Source organism: Thunnus thynnus, chromosome 12 (genome assembly GCF_963924715.1).
Source record: "Thunnus thynnus chromosome 12, fThuThy2.1, whole genome shotgun sequence".
NCBI classification, from domain to species: domain Eukaryota; kingdom Metazoa; phylum Chordata; class Actinopteri; order Scombriformes; family Scombridae; genus Thunnus; species Thunnus thynnus.
Genome location: NC_089528.1, coordinates 16,439,184 through 16,463,174, shown reverse-complemented (window position 1 = coordinate 16,463,174; position 23,991 = coordinate 16,439,184). Strand labels below are relative to the sequence as shown.

The window sequence follows — 23,991 nt, the reverse complement described above, 5'->3', positions numbered from 1 at the left end:
AACCCTCATTATTATTATTTATTTTTTTTGCATTTATTGATTCTATTTCTGGTATCCCAAAAAAAGAGATCCATTTTCTTGCTCTCCTCCAACAGGGGAGGTCAGAGGTCAGAGTCAGCTACTGAACATTGCCCCTGAAAGTGGAATGAATCTCATTTCTGTAGGTCAAGTTTATAGTGTAATACAAGAGATGGGGTCTGTATAATGTATCGCTATATGTTTTGTCCCCATGAAGAACATGAGAAGAGTTTTTGTAATTCATCAGTCAAGCCACATTTTTGTCCATGTCAATATTTTATATGAAATATAACCTTTACACTAAATTCACTTATATTTATTGAGGGTTTCACCTCTACTCATATTAAACATCAGTCAAGACTGTTTTCAGCTGCTTTGAGCATTTAAACAGCAATAAATAGAAAATCAAAGTTAAAAAGTTGGCTAGATTTGGCACCTAGCAGACCCTATCAGTGGGATATAAACTGTCTGTAGTGAAAGAATGAGACAGACCCTCGGTGGGGCGCCTTTGTTGCGTAGGGGTTAAAGAGTCAGCCATGAACCGCAGTGTTGCCGGTTCTCATCCAGCCTGAGACCTTTGTTTCATGTCATTCCCCATCTCGCTATCCATCAATTTCCTGTCATCTCTCCAATAAAATCATACAAATGCCCATAAATATTTTAAAAATTACATCATTGTTCCCAAAGGGGGGAGTCAACACACTGAGGTACAGTACTGCAGAGGATTCCCCTGAGTGTTTCATTGTGAAGGGGACATAAAATACTCGAAAATTAGATCCTGACAGTGTCTTTCTTATGGACACTTTAACAGGGCAGACACTGCCTATCATGGGGACTTTAAGGCTTTCTAGATGATATAAAAGTGGTGCTGGCCAAAACATGTGGCAGGCTGGAATCTTACCAATGCATTTCAGTATTAACTAGTAAAATAAAATATATTACAAATAAAATGGCCAAATGAAAATCTGTTGCAGGAGAAGGGACTGAGCTAAATTAGATATGATATACTATATCTGAGGAAATGCTGGAAGAGATTTGCTGTTGTTATAAAAACAAGGTTCCTCTTCCCCACCTGTTCATACTTCTCCAGCTCCGTGTGGTAAATTTGTCGGATCTGCGACAGCTTGGCCCGGTAGTCGGAGTGTTCTGCTGAGTTATCGGCACCGACGCCACCGGTGGCTGCTGCTGCGGCTGCTGCAGCTGCTGACCCGCCGCCTTTCTCTGGCCCGGCCACGCCCTCCGCCAGCAGCATGTTGTCCAGTCGCATCAGCTGAGGATCTGGAGGTTCCTCCTCCTGGGCACCACGGATACTGAGCACTGTGGGGGACAGGAGAAGATACAGTAGCATCAAAACAATGATACTAAACATCCTCATTTGTGTTTAAAATAGCTCAACAAATGACTGAACAGCAAGGCAGAAGAATTTTATTATGACTGAGAGTCTTAACTATTCCTCCTGCTTCAGCCTACCAAGTGAACCCCTTGAAATATGGCCGTCGTTTTAATAGTTCAAGTCTGTGCCGTAAAAACCTGCAGCCTCACAGAGGCTGGCAGCTAGGCAAGACCATAAAACTATCATTTCATTGATTCTGACTATCATTTCATGTAAAAAATTAACACAGCCTTCCACCAGAGTTCATCTTTCATTGCTCTCCTTATGCTCAGACTATGTTTAGTTTCTGGCTGATGGCTTTATTATCTTGTCAGATGTTATCTGAAAAGGGAAAACAAACTAATAATACAAGTCAGACGCAGTATATTAATGCAAAGACACCTGGCTCAAATAAATCAGTGAAGGAGATTACAGAACCAGGACTAAATCAAACGGTTTCAATGCAAGATGAAGATACACAAATTGAAGATTTAATGACTGCAAAATAGTGCTTGTTCAAAAGGTAAAATGCTCAAAATTCACTATCAGTGTTTGTTATTTTAACACTCAGATATTAATAAAACATTGATCAGTGATCAAACATTTCTTCTTTTTGGATTGTTTCTCTCATATCATATCATGTAAAAAACTATTAAATCAGCCATCTAACACCTCACCTGGAACACCAGCGCTGTATTCACAATGTTGTCATCTTAATTTGCCCTTTACCACTGAGTCTGAGGTCTGTTTACACTCTTGTTTAGCTAAGACAGTGTTTGAACCTGCAATGAGCCTTCACACACCCACAGCTCTCAGCTGACACTCGGCTCCCATAGTGTGAAGAGTGAAGGGTAAACACAACAAAGACAGGCCTGCTGAGACGGACATGCACAAACAATGTACAGCACACGCAATATCAACTTAATGTACACATACACACATCCAGATCACTTTCAATCACGCTCAAGCTATTTTTACTATAGGTTTAAGGTATAAAACATAATGTGAGCTGTAATTTTTTCTTAAATCTGAGGATGAGCCATATTGCCCTGCCTCTTTCTGCCACCAGAAGGCTCCCTCGGTAAAGGAGCAGAGCGTCCTGCTTTTTCTCAGAGGTGCTGAAAACAGCCGACCAGGTGCAGCCCTCCATTCCATCCACTGTCTTCAAGGACAAAGACAAAGCTCACACCGCCACAACATCCTTCATATATACTTTAATCTACGCTTCTATCAAGATGGTTCAGGAGGACGATCTAATACTACATACTGTATGTCTCCTCCATGATGACAGAAGACAGTGAGGGTAAATGACAGGTTGTGTGACAGAGCACTAAGCCGTATTGTGCCCCTCAGACGGTCACAGCGACGGCTCTTTTGTAATGAGGATGTAAGGTTGAGTCGCCCTGTGACCTTTCTGGCGAACAGGGGGTCCAGATGGATTCCTGGGGAGCTTGTCTACCCTGGTTCCCCTCTTTTCACCCCCTACACCGCCCCCACTGCCCCTTTCCTTCCTTCTCCTTTTCTCCTCAAGCAATAACATCATCCATTCCCATCAGCTCCAACACGTGAGCAAGCTCAGCTCAAGAGGCAAATGTCAATGGCTATCAGACGGCTGGAAAAGGTCAGGAGTTCAGATGGGGAGCAGACGCGTGCGTGTGTGTGGGCGCATGTGTGCCGGTAGGGCGTGAGCCAGATGAATATGTGGATATTTTTCATGTGAATCACACCAGCGGGAAATTATAACACTCGGCAATTTGATTCTGACAAAATAGTGGCACATCCCAACCAGAGGGGGAATCTAATGAGCCTAAGAGTGATTTATTCATTCCCTCCAAGTCCCTGAGAGCACAACTAAAAGCATGAAATGGATTAAATAAATACAATTAATAAGGAAAATCAAACAATTCACTGTGCTGTGGCATAATTACCCTAACCACAGCCATCAGCTTTATTTATTTCTGTTCAGTAATAGCAATGAAATCGATTAGGCCTCAATGCCAGTCAGAGTGCTTGTTGTGAACTCTGCAACCATGGACTAAATATTAACATAATCACCTGATAACCTGCATAATAACACTAAAAACTTTTTATACACACTTTCATGGGAAAGACAGAGGTCCATACTGCGCTGCGATCCCTTTCCTTCATGGACAGTCACAGATTAGTATCTATAAAAGGAAGATGGCCATCATCTCATCTTGATCATTACCGACAGACTTAATTGAACAATGAGAGGACACAATTCCCCTCTCTGTCGCTTCCTCCCTCCCTCCCTCTCTCCCTCCTTCCTCCTCTCTCTTCTTCTCTCCTTCCCTTTGTGCATGCTCTTGTATAATTCCCTCCCTGAGATGTGGGGCAGTAAACCCAAAAAGGCAACGCATTAAAAATGAATACGTATCATAAACAATTCTCCAGCCGTTTCCTGAATAATGAATGGAATTCTAAGAATAAGCCTTTGTTTTGGTTATTGACAAAATTAATTTCTGCTGTTTTACTTCCTTAAGAGTTGGCTCATACCCATCGCCACACTGCCTGCTGTTTGCAGACAACAGGAGTGTAAATAAACATGACGATTAAGCCGCCCACTCATACAAGGAGAATCAAGGTGCACACAAACACACACTTTGTGCACAAATATAAGCACTCATATAGGCACACACACGCAGGAAAAATACACAGCTATGCACATTGGCAGACTACCCTGAGCACCCAGCCTGGCGCCCTGCGAGTGCTTTTAAATGAAAACATGTTTAATTAATGATGTTGAAGTATTCTGTCACAATTAGGAAGATTTACGGTCAAACAAGGCAGCAGTGATGTCCCTGACAGCCATGATGAAAGTTTACCCTTCGTGCGTCTGACTGGCAGCTAGCAGCCAACGCTGGACTGGATCCATTTCCCATCAATACAGTAATGCAATACACTCCACAGCACTGTAGTGTATGCATGTATGTGTGTGTGTGTGTGTGTGTGTGTGTGTGTGTGTGTGTGTGTGTATGTGTGTGTCCTTCCTTGTCTAGCTCTTGTCCACATCACATGACCCCAGAGAGGGCCAGGCAGTGGCTGTGCTCTCTATTGATTGTGTGGGCACACGTCATCTAGGGTTTCAGCAGTTAATAAATCAGGCCTGCTCCTGACACAGCCGTGTGTGTGTGTGTGTGTGTGTGTGTGTGTGTGTGTGTGTGTGTGCGTGTGTGTGTATACATCCATGTGTGTGTGGGCCTGTCACAGACCAGTCAGCAGGAGTGAAAGCGACAGCCACATGATAATGTAACATCACCACCATTCATCCCTGCCACACAGCATTCTGAGACAAAACAACAACCTAGGAACCTGGAAAAAGCAGCGTGATTTACAGCAGACATGACAAGTATCACTAATACAAAACCTCCCCTCCTTGCTCCTTGAAGGAGTTCAGCATCCTCTCATCTGCATTTCATACTAGCAGTCTTCATAAGATGCAGCATTGTGCCGTTTTTCATACTGACCCACACACTGCAGCTAAGCGCTACAGCGCTAAGCAATGCTATTATCATTAGTGAGGACACTACATTAATATTATGTTACGTTATATCCCATTTACAGCATACATTACTATTTTTACTGAACTGAATCTAAGCTTTAATGAAGAAAGGACCATCATCATGAAATTACATATCATACCCCACAACTAATTTAAGTCTATGTCATGAAAGCTATTGTTGTGTTTTCAATATTCTGTTGCTCCAAATGTTCTGTACTAGCAATTTAGAGGTCTTGAACGACGCTAGTTTTGTACTATATTGCAATGTAAGCTGAAAGTTATAGATTTGCAGTCTATCCATGAAGTCATGAGAACTTTCTTAGGCCAAAAATAAGTTGTTAAATGTTATCTGAATGCAAGTAGCCATCCAAGAAGTTTGTCTAAAATGGCAAAATTGGGATTTAAGTCAGAAACTGTCTGTTGAAAGAATAAGTCAAAATGATTATTTTCATTATCAATGCATATGCAGATTACTTTCTCAATTAATCCATCATTCATTTTGTCAATAAATGTCGGAAAATATTGAAAAATGTCCATTACAACTACGTAACGCCAAAGGTGATGTCTTGAAATAGCTTGGTTTGTCCAAATAACAATCCAAAGTGGCAAAATATAAGACAAAGACAAGCAGCAAAACTTTAAACAAGGTGATATTTGTCATTTTTGCTTGAAAATTGACTCACACAACTAACAAATACAAGCCAATTAATTTCCTGTCAACTGACTAATCAATAAATCAGATATTTTGTTCCGGCTCTAAAAAACAGTATGAATTTTTTTGATGGCAGCTTTCATTGCAAAGCAGTTTTCAACACTCAGTACTATTGACTCAAAAAAGTATTGAGCTTCAATACCTTCTCCTACCAACAATGCAATCATCATAAAATGCAGCATTGTGCCATTTTTCACACTGACCCACACACTAGAGGTAAACTACAGTGCTAAGCAATGTTATTATCATTACTGAGAACGCTAAATGAATATTGTGCTGCATTACATCCAATTTACTGTATATGTGGCCATTTCTACTGAATTAAATCTGAGCTTTAATAAAGAACAGACAATTGTTATGAAATTACTAATCATGGCTCACAATAAAGTATATGGCATGAAAACCATTGTTATATTCTCAGCGTTGTGTTGTTTAAATAGTCTTTAAATGTTCTGTGCTGTAAGCTGAAAGCTAGATTTGTGGTCTATCCATGAACTCATGGGAAACTTTCTCAGGCCCAAAATGTTCCCTCCATCACCAGATAATGGGAAGCTGTACAGCCTCAGTACACAAGGGCATAGTCATAAAGTACCTCTAAAACAGCTTTATGTTTTATCAGCCATCTCGAGTATCATGTGCAGAAAGGGGGCAGAGCTGGAGTGCTGTATCTGACACTGGGTGGGGGGATGGGGGATACCAAGGACAAGGAAAAACGCCAAAGAAATACTGGAGGGACAGGGAGAGACAAGGAGATGTGGATGGTACAGGCAAGGAGGGAAGAGAGTGATGGAGGGAGAATGAAAGGCGAAAAATAGAAATGGAATAGGAAAGCGAGGTGTCAATTAAAAAAATGAACCCCAGTGCATTTGGGAGGTGACAGCTGGTGGGAGACGAGCTGACAGGCGTCACATTAGGCGGATTTGGTGGCCGCTCCCCTCATCCCCTCCTTTTTTTTTTTTTCCTCCTCTCCCTCTGTCTCTCTCCCTCTCTGGCTTTCTCCACTGGCGATCGGTAGTTTCTCATGCGGCAGTAGTGGCGGCGGCGGCAAGCGAGACAAGAACTCAGCTTGGTGTTTTTCAGAACAAGTTCCCCCTGCAGCTACTCCTAATAACGGTAATTATCGTCATCATCTGAGGCTTAAGCAGGCCAGTTTGAGGCCTGAGGGGCTGGCCTGATAATGAGGCAGCCAGCGCCAGAGGAGAAGACCATTCAGAGCACCGCCCTGCCACCAACGCAGAGCACTCCCATTTAAAAACCTTCATTAAAATAATTCATTATTCAAAATAGGCAATACATTAGCCCCCCGGCTGTCAGTCTTTCTTAAGGTGTCTTAAAATATATATCTTCTTGATTGAATCAAACTCATGCTCAGCCCATGCAGTTTCAACAGCTCCAGGCTGCACTGGAAACCGCTGTGTCTGAATAGCTGAGGAGAAGTCACAAGCTTGTGGAGCAGCGAGCAGCACAGTCAGCCTGCTAGCAGAGAGACAAAGACATCTCTATGGAGAGAGGGCCACACACTGGAAAACACAAAGTACACAAATGAGTGATCACACTAACTTTTTGATAGATCTTGGGCAGGGCTTGATACATTTAAAGTACTTTTTTCAGGCGTTTTTTGCCTTTATTTGACAGCAGACAGTGGAGAGGCAACAGGAAATGAAGAGACAAACAGAAGGGATGACAATAGGCTAAATATAGGGAACCAGGGAAGTCTGTCAGCATCTTCGAACCCAATAGGCCACAATTTATTCTTTTTTCAATCGTAACCGCCAAACCTCTCAGTGCATCGTTGCTTAATTTTGTCTTAAATCCTGTTCCAAGCAAAATCATTTTACATAGAGTAGCTGCACTTTGCCATAAGAATACACTAATGAAACTTTGCAAAGTTAGTATTTAGATCAGGAAATATTTGATTGAAGAATCAATTAAAAAAAAAACTAAGAACAAATGTTTAATACTTGACTTTACATACACATTTTGGTTGGTACTTGGAGGATTAGTATTATTAGTCTTTAGTCAATTTGCTATAAAAATGTCCCAAATTACTGCAGACAATCTTAGCAATATTTCCTTAATGTATCACATTTGTCTTATACTTCTCCACAAATAAATGCAGCCTCTAATCAAATGTCAGCCGGCATAGTGATGCCGTCCCAGATAACAGTTGGTGAGGAGGTGACGAGTGAAGCATTCAGAGCCAGGAGGAGATGTTCCATGACAGTTAGCGTCCTGCCCGCCCTACAAGCCCTCCCAATGCACCAGGACAAGACATGAAACAAGAGGTCCGGTAACACAATCCTCCTAAAGTCCCCGTGGTGTGTGTTCCTGTGCATGGCACATTTCATAAGGCTCCGCTCTTTGACTGGTGATGAGTTTATGCGAAGGTAATTAACAGTAATTAATCCTTAATTACAGCAATTAGCAGAGTCGCAGTAAATTAAGCGACATCTGGAGGCATGGTACAGGGTAGGGGTGGGCTTTTTTACAAGGGGTAGATGCAGAGTCCACGTGAAAGAGATTGTTTAGGTCTACCTGGGATGCCCGGGTTGCCATCCCTGCCCCAGGCGGTCTGTCGGGACCTGTAATAGACTGTGTGGCTCTCAGAGGTGGGTGATGGGGCAGGGTCTGATGAACACGGCGGGCTGAGAGAGGAGGTTCATTTCTGAACAAAATTGTTTCATCTCGGGGAGAAAGGCTCCCTTAAGCTACCACGCAAGGACACCCACCATATGGCCGCTCATAGACAATAGTGCTTGTGGTTCTGCTTCGCTGTGCTCGGCTTCACTCGACAACATGTGAACATGCGTTTTACACTACGTCGCTAGAAAGCAAACCTGGCTCGCAGTTTTCCTCTCTGGAAGAACCAAAACTGCACAAACCATCCACACAGACAGAACAGAACCTGACACACAGATGCTGCTGGTGCGTTATTATCATCCTGAGACCATTCAGAGTCACATGGTTAAGTCTGTAATATCCTCTACTATTAAAAAAGATTCCGAGTGGTTACTTAGATTATCCCATGATGCATTTCATCTCCACTGGGAGCAATAACTTCCATGATGACAATGCTCCTCTCCATAAAGCACAAGTGGTCACTGAGTGCTTTGAATGGCATGATAATGATGTTAGCCATATGCCTCTTCTGTAAATAGATATGATCATGTTGTCTTTTCTAAATATAGATATGTTCCAAAGTGTGCATCTACGTATATATATCTGTGTATCTCAGGTCAAGCAAGTGTTACGTCATAAAGTGAATATCTTTCAAAGGAGGATCCGGATAATATGGATTGACAGGTAACGTTGGTTATGATAAATTCTGATCTTGTGCTCCTCTCAGCTGCTCTGGAGTTGCTGTAACACTTTCAGCTGCAGCCCCGTTTAAAGCAGTTTAAAGATCATATGGGTTAAAACATTGGCGGCCCTTTTAGCTTCTCTCATTTCTAAGCTGTCATAGAGCAGAAGCCCTGAAGCCCTCCACAAGTTCAGATCACACAACCACAAAACTACAAAGGACACTTTTGTTGTCCCATGACAAACCATGGCAAAGCTAAAAATATCAATATACTGTCAGTGTGGTGGGTCTTGCAGAATGACATTCCAGAGTGAAATTAAGGCTGCAATGAATGGCTGCTTTCATTACTGAATAATCTTGCAATAACTTGAGAGAGGAAGCAAAGGTCCCCAGACGGACTCGAATCCCCGGGTACATTGTAGTTCATGATCAGCGTTGTAACCCCTTAGTTACATGGGTGCCTTGCAATATTTATTTTTAAATAATCAATTCATTGTTTAGACTAGGGCTGCGACTAATAGGCATTTTCATTATCACGACATTATCAGTTTGTCTATAAAAATGACAAAAAATAGCTAAAAATGTTCATTTTAATTTCCCAAAGCCCAAGGTGATTAATTAAAACAGCTGGTTTTGTTCAAGAACAGTCAAAAAACTAAAATGTTATCAGTTTTCAGTCAGAAGAAAGGCAACAAAACCTCATAACTGAGAAGCTGATGAATAACTTCAATTATTAATCAGTAAAAAAAAAAAAAGTAGATTTTTTTGACTAATCTAGTAACTGCGTCAACTCAAGATTAAAATACTCAAGATTTGTACACTGATGTAATTGTTTTAAGCAAAAATGACTCATCAGTCACGTGTTAAAAGCACCTCTATTTACAGTACCACGTTATAAGGTAGAATCTGGCAGGTGGACCGATGCCATCCAAATGTTTGATAGGCTATGAGGAGCCATTAATACTGTAACACTTGAAGGATTCGCTCCTGCAGGAAATAAAGTCTCTCGCTGCATTTATCAGGGAGCCTCCCATCAAGGCAGAATGAGTCAAACCGGCTTTGTTTTGCTGTGTGTGCAGTTTGTTTGGACGCTGTCACAACCACAGAAATCCCAGTGAGGTTTACTGTTTTTACCAGGCCTGGTGGCTCAAAAGACTAGTGATGCTTAGTCTACCCCTGGCTGTCAGGAGAGAAAAACAATGTGAGGGATCACTGTGCATTAGTGAGACCAGCTCCATTTCACACTACAAATTTCTACCAAAAAAATCAGTGCTACAAATTTTGCATACACATAATAGGGTCCTTAAAACTCACTAAACACCATCAGAACTGTCCTGATGCAGAAATTATACAAATAATATATGACTAATGTTTGCTATGAGAAGCAAACAAAGACAAAAGCAAATACTCCCGGTTCATAGCACTGCTGTACAAATTCATACGTTGGTGTGTGTGTGTGTGTGTGTGTGTGTGTGTGTGTGTTTGTGTGTGTGTGTGTGTGTGTGTGTGTTGAGGGGGTCAACTTAGGACAAAGGTTTAGAGCTGTAACAATGAATATGACGATGCGATGCCTGCAGGCAGAGAGAGAGAGAGACATAGAGAAACACAGAGGCAGAGAGAGAGAGAGTGTGTGTTTACAGCAGAGGTAGTGGTCCAGGCAATCTAAGTGGCCCGGCTGGCAGGCCTACCACACTACTAGCGGATAAAGCCTAGTCATTAATCACAGGCCTGTGGGATCGTCCCACTGTAGCAGAATACTGGGTCAGAGGGAGCTCCTGCTGTCAGTCAGCGGTGAAATGTGTGTGTGAGTCTGAGCGGAGTGGGACTCTAGCGGGGGAGTGTGTTTTTTGATGAGAACGTGTCATTTTGCCTGCAGCTACAAAAAAAGCATATAGTACTGAGGAATTAATGCATTAATGCAAACAACAGTGTGCAAGTGCTAGACGTCATTTACATGAAAGGCATATCGGCATATCTCTATCTAAAAGCTGAGGCTTAATTTTAAAATAAAGAAGAATTTAAAATAAAGACAACACCGCTCTGTGTAACACAGCTTACCACTATACTATTCAGACAGCCCTGGGCGATCAGCCGCACACGCCGGAAACACTAAAAGTCGATTGAATGCATGTTCAGCCAATATTTGACCCATTTTTATCAGACTGCTGTTACTGTTCACAGACACTTCCATTGATTTTAGTGCATAAAAACACATGCAAACATACATTCAAATCAAAAAACAAGTTTAACTCAGGTCATTGTGTGGGTCTAAAAGGGGGACACATAACAGTCAACACAAGGAAAACAAAGAATATGTGTAAACTCTTAAAAACAATAACCCACATTTTCTGTATCATTGTTCACTAATGTAAACACAGATTTTAAAAAAATTAATTCTGCAAACTCAAAAATGTATGTTGCAGCTTCAGGGAGTTGAACCTGTGCAGATGGGACCAAGATACTGAAAGAAACACTGTAAGAAGGACTGGTACAGTTAAGAGCCGAGGTCTGCATTCAACATTCAACAGTCAGTCAACTGTAACCATGGAAACAGCGTCAAACGCTCCACCATGATTCCAGCCTCGACCAGTTCATACAGCTGGTACTAAAGACTGCTCAGGTAGCCTATTGTTTATCAAAATGATGATCCGCCTGTTTTTAGATAAACCACAATTATTTTTCTAATCTTTAGATAACAGAGATATTTTATTTTTTTGTCTTATTTCTTTCAAATTGCTTTTTCACTATTTTTCAGTGCTTTCTCTTAAAAAAAAAAACTTGACCACGTCTGTCTCACCATCATTGTGGTCTTTATTTACAAAATTAAAATAATTGAAGCTAAATTTAAGTATTTCCAAATAAAAAACAAAAAAAACCTAAAGAATTTTTTTCATTTTCTGATTTTTTTTTTTTAACACAGAACAGATCTTTTACTCTTGTACTTGTATATCACGGCACACATATCACTTAAAATGTACTTTAAGTAGATTTTTTTTCTTTGTTTACCACTGAAGCTCAGTCTTAGTTTGCTGTTTTATGTATTTAGATGTAAAAAAAAAAAAAAAAAACAAAGTTAATGTTGCGAATTTACACAATTATTACATGTAATAATATATGTGGAAACAAATAAGCAACCTATGATTAATAATGAAGCCTTAATATAACAAAATTTCATCCTGAGGTCACAAAAAGTCACTGTTTTTTCTTCTTGTTTGCCATATTATTATATTTTGACAAATTTTACTTATTGTTGTATCAAAGTTGAATTTCTCCTCTCCCTGAACTGGATCGAGATGCAGCTCCACAGCCTCTTTTCCCTCCGGCCCCCTGGGTGAGACAGCAGTCGTATTCTGTCGGTCAGCCTCTACACACCTGCATCCCCAGCTGGACCTCTAATCCCCCCCCTCCCTTTCCTCCCTACACAACCCCCCCCTCCCTTGCTCTACAGTGCTCTACTCCCAGCTGCCTGGGCTATTTATAGGCCCTGTTTCATTTCCACACCTGCAGGGAGGCCGAGTTGTCACAGTGGGCACACAGAGCCTCTCTGGAATACTGCATGGGAATGAAAATGCACCTTGCTGATGCAGGAACTTATTCTTGTCACTCTCTCCCCGCGGACTCGCATGATACTATTTTGTCGTGGATGTGCAGTGCAGTATGTGGTGCAAAGATAACGTGTAAAAAGGAATCCGTGTAAATAAGATTCCCCTGTGAGGTGTATTGACATGGATTACATTTTTTTTTGAATAATCACGTATGTGCAGTCACACACACACACACACGCAGACGTACACCAGCTAGATGTAATATCAGTCCTCACAATAGACTGCGTGGACATTACTCCTGTGTAAACTTTATTAACTACAGCCAGCGAGTTAACGCTAAGTAAGTACAACAACACATAAAAGTTCCCATTTTCCTCCTACATTTCCGTTTCTTCCTGTCATGCTTTTCTCTCTGGATGTAGTGGGCTGAGGATCCAGTCAGCGGATTACATTATCAGTCTGACCTAGTTGCCAGCTATCTCCTGAGACCTGAGGAGCCAGGCTTTCTGCACAGCCTTCCGCTGCTACAACACGCACACTGTGTAACTTTAATTTATCAGGGGGAAGAGGAGGGAGAAATGTGACAGGTTGACAGTTCTCTTTGCCTGCCACTCCGAGCACTCCCTCTCCCCGCAGTGTGCCGGTTAAGGGTCCTCGCTATAGAACAGTGCATTACCAAGAGTGACTTTTATTCAGCGCTCTGAAAACTCATCAGCAAGGTTGCAACCCTCTTATTAATGAGAACATTTAAGGCGAGCCTTGCAGAGAATTATGTGATTCAGGATGTGGGCAAAGAGCTGGATTTCAGTATCTCTTTCCTGATTGAAATACAACAAAAAACACAGATGTTCACTGAAAAATAAAATATCTCATGGAATTATGTTAAAAAGTTTACAACAAAGCATTAGCCCAGCATTTTTTTTCTTCATATTTTCTTAAGTATACTGCCTCCATTCTGGGCAAGTAGTGTACTATTAATTTAATAAAATCAATCATGTAGCAATTAGTCGAGGAAAGGCATAATTTAGGCATTCAAAAGAGAAGCACAAAGGACTTAAAATCACAAAGCAGTTTGCAGTAGCAGAATTAAAATCATGACACACTCAGTCATGTGAAAGGCAGTGTGATGGTAATATACTCCGAGAACAAAAGAGCGAACTAATCAGCCTGCAGATTAAAAAATGAAAATGGAGTTGGCGACAAAAGGAGCACCGATGTCCAAGGAAAGAAAAGGTGAGCGCATAACTGATTCAACCCCACCAAATAAAACCTTGAGAGATGGGAGAAGAATACATTCAGCAAAAAAAAAACATCACGTGTACATGCGCCGATAGACGAAAACGCAAAACTAGCTGCGCTAATACATTTACACCTGTTAACATTCACTCAACTCGTCCAGTTCAACTTATATCATCTAATATTTAGGCTGAGCAGGACCATACATGCAAACCAGAGATATAGGTGAAACACTTTTTTTTTCTTTTTGGGTGACTGTTTCCAACTGTTGAGAAAAAAATAACCAATTTCCTGTGAAAATTTTAGGGGGTGGAGGTAGGGAGAGATGTGCTGCTGCCAGATTAGGCTACAGCTTGTGCCAAGGTTATAAACAGGCTGTTATCAGGCTTCCAAACAGAATAATCCTCCCTGTATCAGCGCCCAAACATATGGGGCCGCACAAAGCACCAGCAGCCCCTGACAGACACCCCCTTTTAATTACACAGAGGAGGGGGGCAGGACCTTTCTCCCCGTGCCTTTCCCTTTTCTCCTGTAGTTTCTCTCTGTCTGTCTGGCTGTCTGGGAAGCATTTTTTTTTTCAAGAAGGAAGCTCATACTGTGTGTAGTGTCACATAAGGCTTAAGGCTAAATCTTAGCAACCATGTGTCACATCAGCATTTCAAATATTTTAGATTAGAGCTGAAATGATTAGTCGAATAATCGATTAGTCGATAGAGAAGAGAAAAAACAGCAGCTATTTTGATAATTTGTTTAAGTCGCTTTTCGAGCAAAAATGAGAAAAATTGTCTCATTCCAACTTAAATTGTGAAGATTTTCTGCTTTTCGTTTTCCTGATATATGTATATATATATATATATATATATATATGCATGTTTTAGATGGTTGCACTTTACACAATTTTCAAACATTTTTTAGACAAAATGATTAATCTAGAAAATAATCAGCAGATGAATCGATAATGAAAATGATGTTTAGTTGCAGCCCTATTTTAAATTTAAAATAAATTGACAAGAATGTAAATTGATTACAGATATCTACTCTAAAATATACTTTCTCTTACAAATCATTTGCTCCAACAAAACCGCGTCAATCTGTTGCAGTCAGGGTCTCAACTGGTGGAGACTCTTCCCCCCATCTGAAAGAAATAAATTCCTCAATCTTTTATATACTGCCTGCAGATTTTAAAGTCTTGTTCCATAAAGTTTAAATGTCACCGAGGTGTAATAACGGGGATCATATAAACTCTGGGTTTGGAAAAGCTATGCAAAAAATGACGGCGTCCCTTTCCGCTCGTGCAGTAAAGTTTTATTTGGCTGAATCGGCCAATAAAAGTGGGCTTTGAAGGTTGTCAATGGGGAATAATTGGTCCGTTTTACAGGAGTGATCATATTTCTCAGGAGCTTTTTTTCATACGGAGTGAATGAGTCTTGACAGGGACACAAGGAGAATCTTCTTGTTAGGGATGTGTCTTCCCCCAATAACCTTCAGCTACAACAGAAGGGCAAATAAAAATGGAGGCAAAAAAAACCATCTGGAGAACCACTACAGTGCAGGTAAATGACACTGCAAGATGAATATGCAGCTCTGGTCATCTGTGCTGCAAGCCTTTCTTTGAGATTTCACATGAACGATGGAGATACACAATTACAGTCCATGCTTTTGGCAGCATCAGAAACCATTTCACACACCTCCAGACAGCGGAAAGAGTGTAGACCTTAATGATGTCCAATCTTCTCTGTCACGCCGCGCTGGAGGCTCACCAGGGCAAAAATCGACCGACAGCTCAAAGTGCTGTTAACCGGTTTTGAGGACTGCACAAAGCACACCTTTATTTCTAACGCCAGTCGCAAAAAGCACGCCATCACTTTCTTCCCTCCAATTAAAGTTTACAGATTCATGCTCCACATAGGGAGACAAATATAGATTCACAAAATATTCACCCGCACTGCTGGTCTCACGCTGGAAATGTAAGATATTTGGTGTGAAGTCAATTTCTCTTTTGATAAAATCCTGAGGTTTTTTTTTTTTCAACTATGAAGTTATGTTTTTCATTGTACCTGGTAAGCCATAAACGTCAACCACTGTAATGATTCATAAACCAAACAAACACCGACCAAAGACGGTGATAACCTCGAAGAAAATAAAAGGATGTGTCAAAGTTTATTTTGCCTTTGACGATCAGTTTGAGATCTGAAGGCCTTTTTTTTTTCCTGCATGCTTTTCAGACTATCTCTGTCTGAAGTCAACTTCTCTTTTGATTAAGACTTGCGTTTTGAACTATAAAGATATGTGTTGCGTTCTAGCTTGTAACATAAAATGTATGACTACACCTGTGATCTTTTTAATTAACTTCAGTCAAACACAACCTTGATGCAAACAAAGTAGCAGCCACTTTCAAAAACTCGAAGGTTTGAAAGGTTTTTAATCCTTATTTTTTAAATGACAACATTTATGGGCGCAATCACTGACTCGCTCGCGGAAAGTGAGAACTCGATCTAATAATATCAATGGAGAAGTCGATGAGTTTTGTTTTTGTCATCAGATCTAAGCCACCTCTTTGATTTGATTTCACAGCTGGAGAAGCATTTGGTAAGGAAATATTTGAGTGCAGCTGTAAGCCAAAGTGTCAGTGTCTATCCATCCCGGTAAGAAAGGCCCAAAATAATAATCAAACACTCTTGCCTCTATGGAGCAACGCTGCCAGCGCCACAGAAAACAGACAGACAAACACAATGAGTGTCTCCACATCCCTGCTCTGACAGGAGACGCTGGCAGAGTCGGGGTAAACGGACGGCGCGGTGCGGCACGGCAGCCCCTAATGATCTCCCCTCTGTTTCAGCGGACTGAGAAAAGCCATTACCTCCCGCCACATTACCCTGCCATCCCTCACATGGTGGATGGCTCCTCTCTCCCATGAGCACCTTGCTCCAGTCATGGCTGGCAGTGCTCACCTCCTTACCACCTCCTCCTCAACCCGTCCACCCTCCTCCCTCTGAAACCCCCAGCTCTATACATCACATTTAACACTTTGACACTAACAGTCTATAATGTTTCTATTCCACAAAATCACTCTGCCAACTCCAGGATAGCAGAGCAGAGTCTGAGGAAAATAAATACCACTCTCAGCCGCTGGCAGTAAATTCTAAAGGAAAAAGAAAAGTACAAAAAAAGAGCCTCTTATACACTCTGCCTCCTCGCCCGGCATCTGAGAGGTCCTCTGGCTGCAGTGGAAGTGAGGGATAATTTCAATCGATACACATTACAGCTTCTACTGACAGCAACAGCTCACACTTTACATGGAGGATTGTCAGAGCCGTATAAAGAAGCCATTTAACCATATTTTCAGAGATGTCAACACTCCTTGCGAGCACTTTATAGCTGTATAAAAGAAACATTTCACTGCATTAAATTATTAAAATCAAAAAGTGGCATGAATAAATAAAACCAGCCTGAATAAGTGATGTGACAAGACAGACTTGAGGCATGACCTTTGAAAGTGTCTCAATGTGTCAGCAGACAAAAAGAGAAGGACGTACTTTAAGTATGCGGCTAAAAAAAGAGAAATGAAATAACAAGAAAAAAAAAAAAGAGGTTGAATTGTAGAAAAAGAAAAATGGCTGGGAAAAAAAAAAACATATAATAAGGCCGTAAATGAAACATGTCAGGAAAGATTAGTCTACTCAAAAACAAAGAAGAAACAATAAACATAGAAAGCGCCCACACCTCATTGCATTACAATTTGTTTCTTTTGTCTCTTTCTTTAATATGAGTGTTTACTTGAGCAAAATCCAATCATTTCATTCTCTCCGAGTGTATTTCATGTATATAAACAAACATTTGCTCGACCTCACTGGAGTATTAGCTTTAATGTATCGTCAGCAAGCCTGGCTTTGAGAGGGCATTAATTTCAATTCACCGATTTAAACACTCCAGTTTGTCGCAATCCTTCATCGCAGTACGCCACCAAGTCAACACACACAATGGGCCTATTTTTCAATCTAATGGTGGAGCTTACTTGTCATTAGTGAAAAAAAAAAAACTGCTTTTGCCTTTGAACAAGCCACTCAAAATGTAACGCGCATTTCAAAATGAATTTGAATAATTAATTGGGAGTTAAAACAGACATGAACCCCAAGAAACAAGCTGGGGGAGCTGGAAATATATTTTTTTTCGCCCCGAGGCCAGAAGATCTCTCATCTTAGAAAGCTGGAGAATCTAGTCTTTGAGGATAGAGTGTGTAATCTCCAGTGAATCTAATGAAACAAAGTAAAAGATAATGCCACATTTCATCACGTTGGAGACAGAGTGCTTCCTCTGGCCTGCCCTTAAGGTGGCAGGAATCCATAATCTGAGGAAATCATTCTTTTTATGTAGTTGAGGTGTCACAAGCCCTTGTCTGACCCAACTCTCAAGACAATTGATTTATGAGCAGATCCGAGACTTGAAGCCAAAAGTCTGCAACTCTCCTTCAAATGATTTTTTTTTTTTAAAGGCTTTCTGGAAAAGAGTCTAACTACTGTCGCGAAGCAATTTAGATGGAATATGACCTCCCCTTTTCCTTTAAATGACCCCTCATTTAATAGATAGTATAAAATAGTGAGCCAATATCTATAAATAAAGCCACATATGTATATTTTCACACACACTGGATCGTGGATAAGATATATTGTTTCACAAATGTTTACAGCAATTTTCATATATGTCAAAATCAGACATTTCAAGAGGCCACCTTCCCTTCTGACTTGTCCTTGGCCCATTCCTTTGCAGTGAGCTTGTCTTTATTATTTAATTAAGCCACTACGGCCGTTACATTAATAATTGAGTGTGAGAGGAGACCCAGGGCAGCCGCAGGCTCTGGTGCATTGGGCTTCCTGGTGAGGAGTGTATTAAAAATGTGTGTGTTTATGTCCCCAGGGCGTCTGTCCTGGCTGCATAAAATTGAATTGGTTATATCTAATATATCATCCCCTAAGGGTGGGAGGGTGGGGGGAATGGGGGCGGTGGGGTGGAGGGGGGGGGGGGAGCAGAGATGGTCGCATCCTGCCAGCAGGGAATGAGTCCGGTCTTAGAGATTCAGAGAGACGCACAAGGCCGTGACGTTAACGTCCCTCAGAATCAAATCGATGGCCGTCCAAATACTCAATGTGCATGGCCTTAAGCTAGGAGCACAAGACAAGCCCAGAACCAGATTAAACCCACTCGTTACTGCAGTCTTTGTTCACTTCTGGTGTCTGGTGATGCATTCTGTGCATCAGCGAGAATGGGTGGAGGATTTCCTATGAAGACGGATTACAACCAGATACCAAATACAGGCAAGAAAAAAAGCTTATGGCATTCATATAGATACTAAGAGGATGAATGTTGGTGACAATGTGAGTGTCTGAATGTAGAAGCAGGAAAAACATCACTCATGATCCTTCTTTTCACAGACTGAGGGGCTGACTGCAAATACACTCTCTCTGTGTCTTCCTCCACCTCTCCTCTTATCTGCTTTTCCCACCATCCCCCACTCCACCTCCACATCCAACCAGCTCCGTAGCTTTATCCAACTCTGCACCTTTAAGGCCTCCAGACTCCAGAGGAATGAGCATTTTAACACCACCATTAAGGTCAGGGCCTAAATTATTGATCTGCCACCTCTATCAGCATAACGGTCACGTAGCCAGTATCACAATCTAACCCTGCCGCCCTCGGCCAGCTCGCTGCAGCTCCCTCAATTAGAGAGAGATTCTCATTACAAAGAGAGACAGCGAGAGCGAGAGTGAAAGAGAGCAAGGTAGAGGGAAAAAAAGAGAGAGAGAGAGGGAGAGAGAGAGAGAGAGAGAGAAGTCCATTTCAGATGGGAAAAAAGGGGGACAGCAGGCATTCTTTACACCCACCCGCTCCCTCCTCCCTCCCTCCCATCCACCTCCTCCTCCCCCTTGAAGTCTCCCATCATCTCCCCAGACAAGACCCAAAGATGACAGGTCTTATCCTCACCAAAATGCGGGCGATAAGGCAGCTGTAAAAGAATAATAAAAGAATAATGCATGGAGGATGAAAGAGGAAGGCAGACAGGGAGAGAGGCAGAGAAAGAGAGAAAGAGAGAGAGAGGCAGGCCAGGGATGGGGCAGCAACATAAATAAAGATGCGGCACAGTTGGGCTGGATCTCCTCTAATGAATTCGGAAGGTCCTGGATCAATAACATCAGCGCGCTGACGACACATCACAAATGCCAAAGGAGCTCTCCGCTTTAAGCCCAGCTCGAAGAAAAACAGGCATTTACTGCATGCTTCTGCTCTACAATGTTAATAGCGGAAATGACCGAAAAACAGCCAAAAGGTGCAACAAAAATCGTCTTTGCAGATTGAGTGAAAAACAGCGAAGACTGTGTTTGTGTGTGATGCTGCAGCGAGGAGCATCAGGAAGCAGGAAGCAGCCTTGATGCTTGGTAATGGGGAAGATTTCCACCTAGAAGATGCCGTGATAGTGGCCGTGCTATCAGCGTTATTAGTGATGCTGATGACAGATGGGTTCTTTGTCTCTACTCAGATTTATTTTCACAGCTGTCAGAGAAAACACACACTGAGTACATCATTACCAAGTACAAATAGCCTGAAATGAAACAACCCCTGACATGACAGTCAAACTGTTTGCCGTGCTGCACGTGAACGAGCATTTCTACTGGTGAAAAAGAGAAAAAATGTTTTGGCAAAGACTCTCCGAGAAGTGGATCAAAGCAGACATTGACTTGGGTCTCTGAAAACGTGCCCTCTCTCCCCATTCGCTCATACACAATCATGGCCTAATGGCATTCCATTAACATAATTGCCAACATAACTAGTGTTCCGTGTCTGAGAGCCATTCCCCAACTACACGGGTAAAAAAAACAGAAAGATGAGAGGAGATGAAATCGAGCCAAACTGGGACCATCCCCAAAAACATATTGTGGGTGTTCAAGCTGGATCCCCCCCCCCTCCTCACCAGCTTTTCAAAGCTACAGCGCTTTGTGAAGACCCCCTGGGAAGGCTCTGGCATCTCAAGGAATGTGATGCCAGAGAGCATGTGCGTGTATGTGTGTGTGTGTGTGTGTGTGTGTGTGTGTGTGTGTGTGCGTTTGAGGGCACACATGTTTGTATGCAGCGCAGATAGCGAGTGGAAGAGCAGAGCTTCCTTCACATGTTGGGAGCTGCCTCGGCGTTCAAAGATTGGGCCCCGACGCACGCTTCACACCAAACACAACCTGCCAGGCGAAATGAAATTCCCATTATTTTTAATTAATCCCTAATTAAAATATATTACTCCACAGATTCCACAAATCTCTCTTAATATGCAAATGTGGCCAATTCAAGGATATTTACATATCATTAATTAAGGCAGGCACATTCTCTTAGTCTAATGAGCTGTGGCCTGGGTCTGCCAAGGAAAACTAAATGCCGGGCTCAGGAGTGAGTAAGCACAGCCACAGGGGGATGCCGACTCTCTGTTGAGTCAGGACTATCAACCGTTAACGCCGGGGTGAAGTAGACGACAACAACTCCTGTAGGCTCAAAGGAAAATCCACCCTGAAACACTTTAACATCGTTAAAACCTGCTGCCGGCAATGAAGCTTGCATCTTTGTGCTTCTTTAGGCGGGTGGTGTTTTTCTCATTCCTGAGGATCATTGACCAAAAGAAGAGGATGTGACATCATGGTGAGATATTTCCAGCGGAGCTAAGAAAGAGTCTGATATGTTATCACTGTCACTATCGCTATTAATCTGTGCTCCTACATACAGTGAATGCAACAAGTTCATGCCCTTTTCTCTGGAGACTGTCGAAAGGACTTATGTTAAAGGCCCCATGAAAGAAAAAATACATATTCCCAGTTTTAATCCTGCGTCCCTGTGTTAATTGTTCATTTATCTCTATTTATATGCCAAATATATATCGAAAAATCAGTATCAGAGGGGTTTTTTTACATCAAATTCCCTCTTTTTCTTTTCTCTTCCTGCATTAAGGGACGTTTACAAAAGTTTATCCAATCAAATGTGACTTAAGGCGAGTAGTTAGCCTCACTAGTCATACAAAACCGCACTTCACCGTTTGTGGGTCGATGTAGCTAACTGAGCAACATGGAGAGAGATAGGAGATGTGTGATTGGATATCAGTGGGCAAAAACATTGTTTTCATTTCCAAAACAATGTGGCTGAGGTCTAATTCATTCATCTCTCCCTCGTCCTCCTCCTGATCTAACAGCATGTGAGGAGGTGTGCGTGGAGCCAACAGTCCTCTGTAGCTCCGTTTCTCTATGCAGCTCTATATCACGCTAAACTCTAAGCCCTGCCCATTTTTTAGCAGCCCAATCAAATGCGAGGGATTTGATTTAAATCCCTCTTGTAACTGTACACCACTCAAATATTTCACTACTTAATTGTACAGAAGCTAAAGACACTCTAACTTCCGTTTCATGGGGCCTTTAAACAAAGGAACTGAAAAAAAGAGTTAAGCTGAGGTTAAACCCATAATATGCACATATTTTGCTTGACATATTTAGTATCTTTTGAAACTTGGGGACCTCCTCTGGAAGCTAAAATAAAGCTCTGGGGCTTTGAATAATGTTTGGCTGCACAGTGTGAGTTTGTTATGACTGGGCCACTGGCAAAGCAGTGGGGTTATTTTTTAATTGGATACACAAAAATATATATATTAAGTGTTTACTCAAGTATTTCAATATCATACTACTTTCCATACAGCCCTCCAATCATTTAAAAGCTATATTTAATTTGAGGATAAGATTTTAAAAACATATAATGAGCATATAAGATACAATCTATTGTTATGTAGTTCAGATCAGTAGATCAGTGGTTCTCTGGGGGTTCAGTAATCCTCAAACTGGTCACAAGATATCATATTTTCAGACTGTTCACTAATCTTTTCTTTTTCTTGAGAAATACTGAATACTTTTTACCTTTTTTGGCTGCTAACAATCCTTTGAATCAAATAGTTTGAGATGTGTACATGGAAAAATTACCCTTTGGTGGGACTGCTTATGCAACATGTGCCAAGGGGCTGCAAGTACAGACACTGTTTCAAGGTTTAAGGTTTACAAACTACAAAGGTATATGAAAGGTATATAAAAATACATGTGTATTCATTTCATATATACAGTATCCTATATAAAATAAATTAGCTGCAACATTAAAATGCTATTTAATATTATAATAAACACTAACAGGATCTGTTATTTTTGATTCTTTGAGTGCATTTTGCTGATAATAGTTCTTTTCTTTACATTACATTTACATGTAATCGAGTATATTTACGTTGTGATTTTGCTATTTTTCTTAAGTAAATCCCCTGAATACTATTTCCATACTGATATGTAACAGCTTGAAAGTGCCTGAGGGTGGATTTTACCTTAAACTGTATTTTCAATGCGCACTGCTGTATGAGTAACATTTTATTAACTGCAGTACCAGCTCCCCAATCATTAATGCGAATAAGGGGAGTGCATCCAACCATTTTTGCATAGTTGTTACATGGATACTATTCATGAATATCATGTTGTATTAGGAGATTTGAAGGAGAGTCAGAAAATGAGGTGGGGTGAGATGTACCTTGCCCGTCTCCTTGTTCTCCCCTTATCCAGCAGCTCTAATTTGACACCTTGAGCATTGGAGGGGGGTAGGGTTAACTAGGTGGGGGAGTGCAAAGACACAGTGGAATTCATTAAGAATAGCAACCCCTCTCTCCCCTCAACCTCCCTCCAACGCTAATGACATCAGAGGTTAGCAGGGAGCAGACTAGCCGAGAGACGGGAGGACAGGAGCAAGAAGAGAGAAAGACGGAGGGAGAAACCAAGAAGGGGGGATGCATGAACTGAGGAACATTAAAAATAACTGTATTTTTAATGGCAACAAATAAAAAGGTGAACGGCATGAAAAGGTGCAGCTCGCACATGCAGTACTTTGAGTGAACAATATTACAGAAGCCTTGTTTGCTTGGTTTGGTGTGAGTGTATTTCTGCATCCTTTTAACATTCACATGAAATGAAAGGTTTCAAAAATTGCCATTTTGCCACTGACAGTCCTAACGCACTATGATGACATACCAACAACCGACTGCAGACCTTTAAAAACCCATTTATGCCACACTTTGTAGGTTAGATGGACTGCAATCAGACCTTTTTCAACATTGTGATTACCACGTACTGGCACAGTAATCTGTGGCTGAAGAATTGGCTGGCTAATGGCAGTTTCACATCAGCCATCTATAGGGACCTTCCAGACAGGTAAAGTGGTAGTTGCAAGATATTGAAATGG

General features: G+C 41.4%; 1 protein-coding gene across 5 annotated transcripts in view; it reads right to left on the bottom strand.

The window, feature by feature from the left end:
- Positions 1–23,991, bottom strand: part of pbx1a (pre-B-cell leukemia homeobox 1a) — a 47,076-nt gene that overhangs the window by 11,822 nt on the left and 11,263 nt on the right. For all 5 annotated transcript variants that reach the window (XR_010930939.1, XM_067605896.1, XM_067605898.1 and 2 more), the window contains exon 3: positions 1,091–1,335. Coding sequence is in view for 4 of the 5 variants with exons in the window: in XM_067605896.1 (XP_067461997.1) it covers positions 1,091–1,335 (245 nt within the window). In the remaining variant the exon portion in view is untranslated. The remainder of the gene's footprint in view (positions 1–1,090; positions 1,336–23,991) is intronic.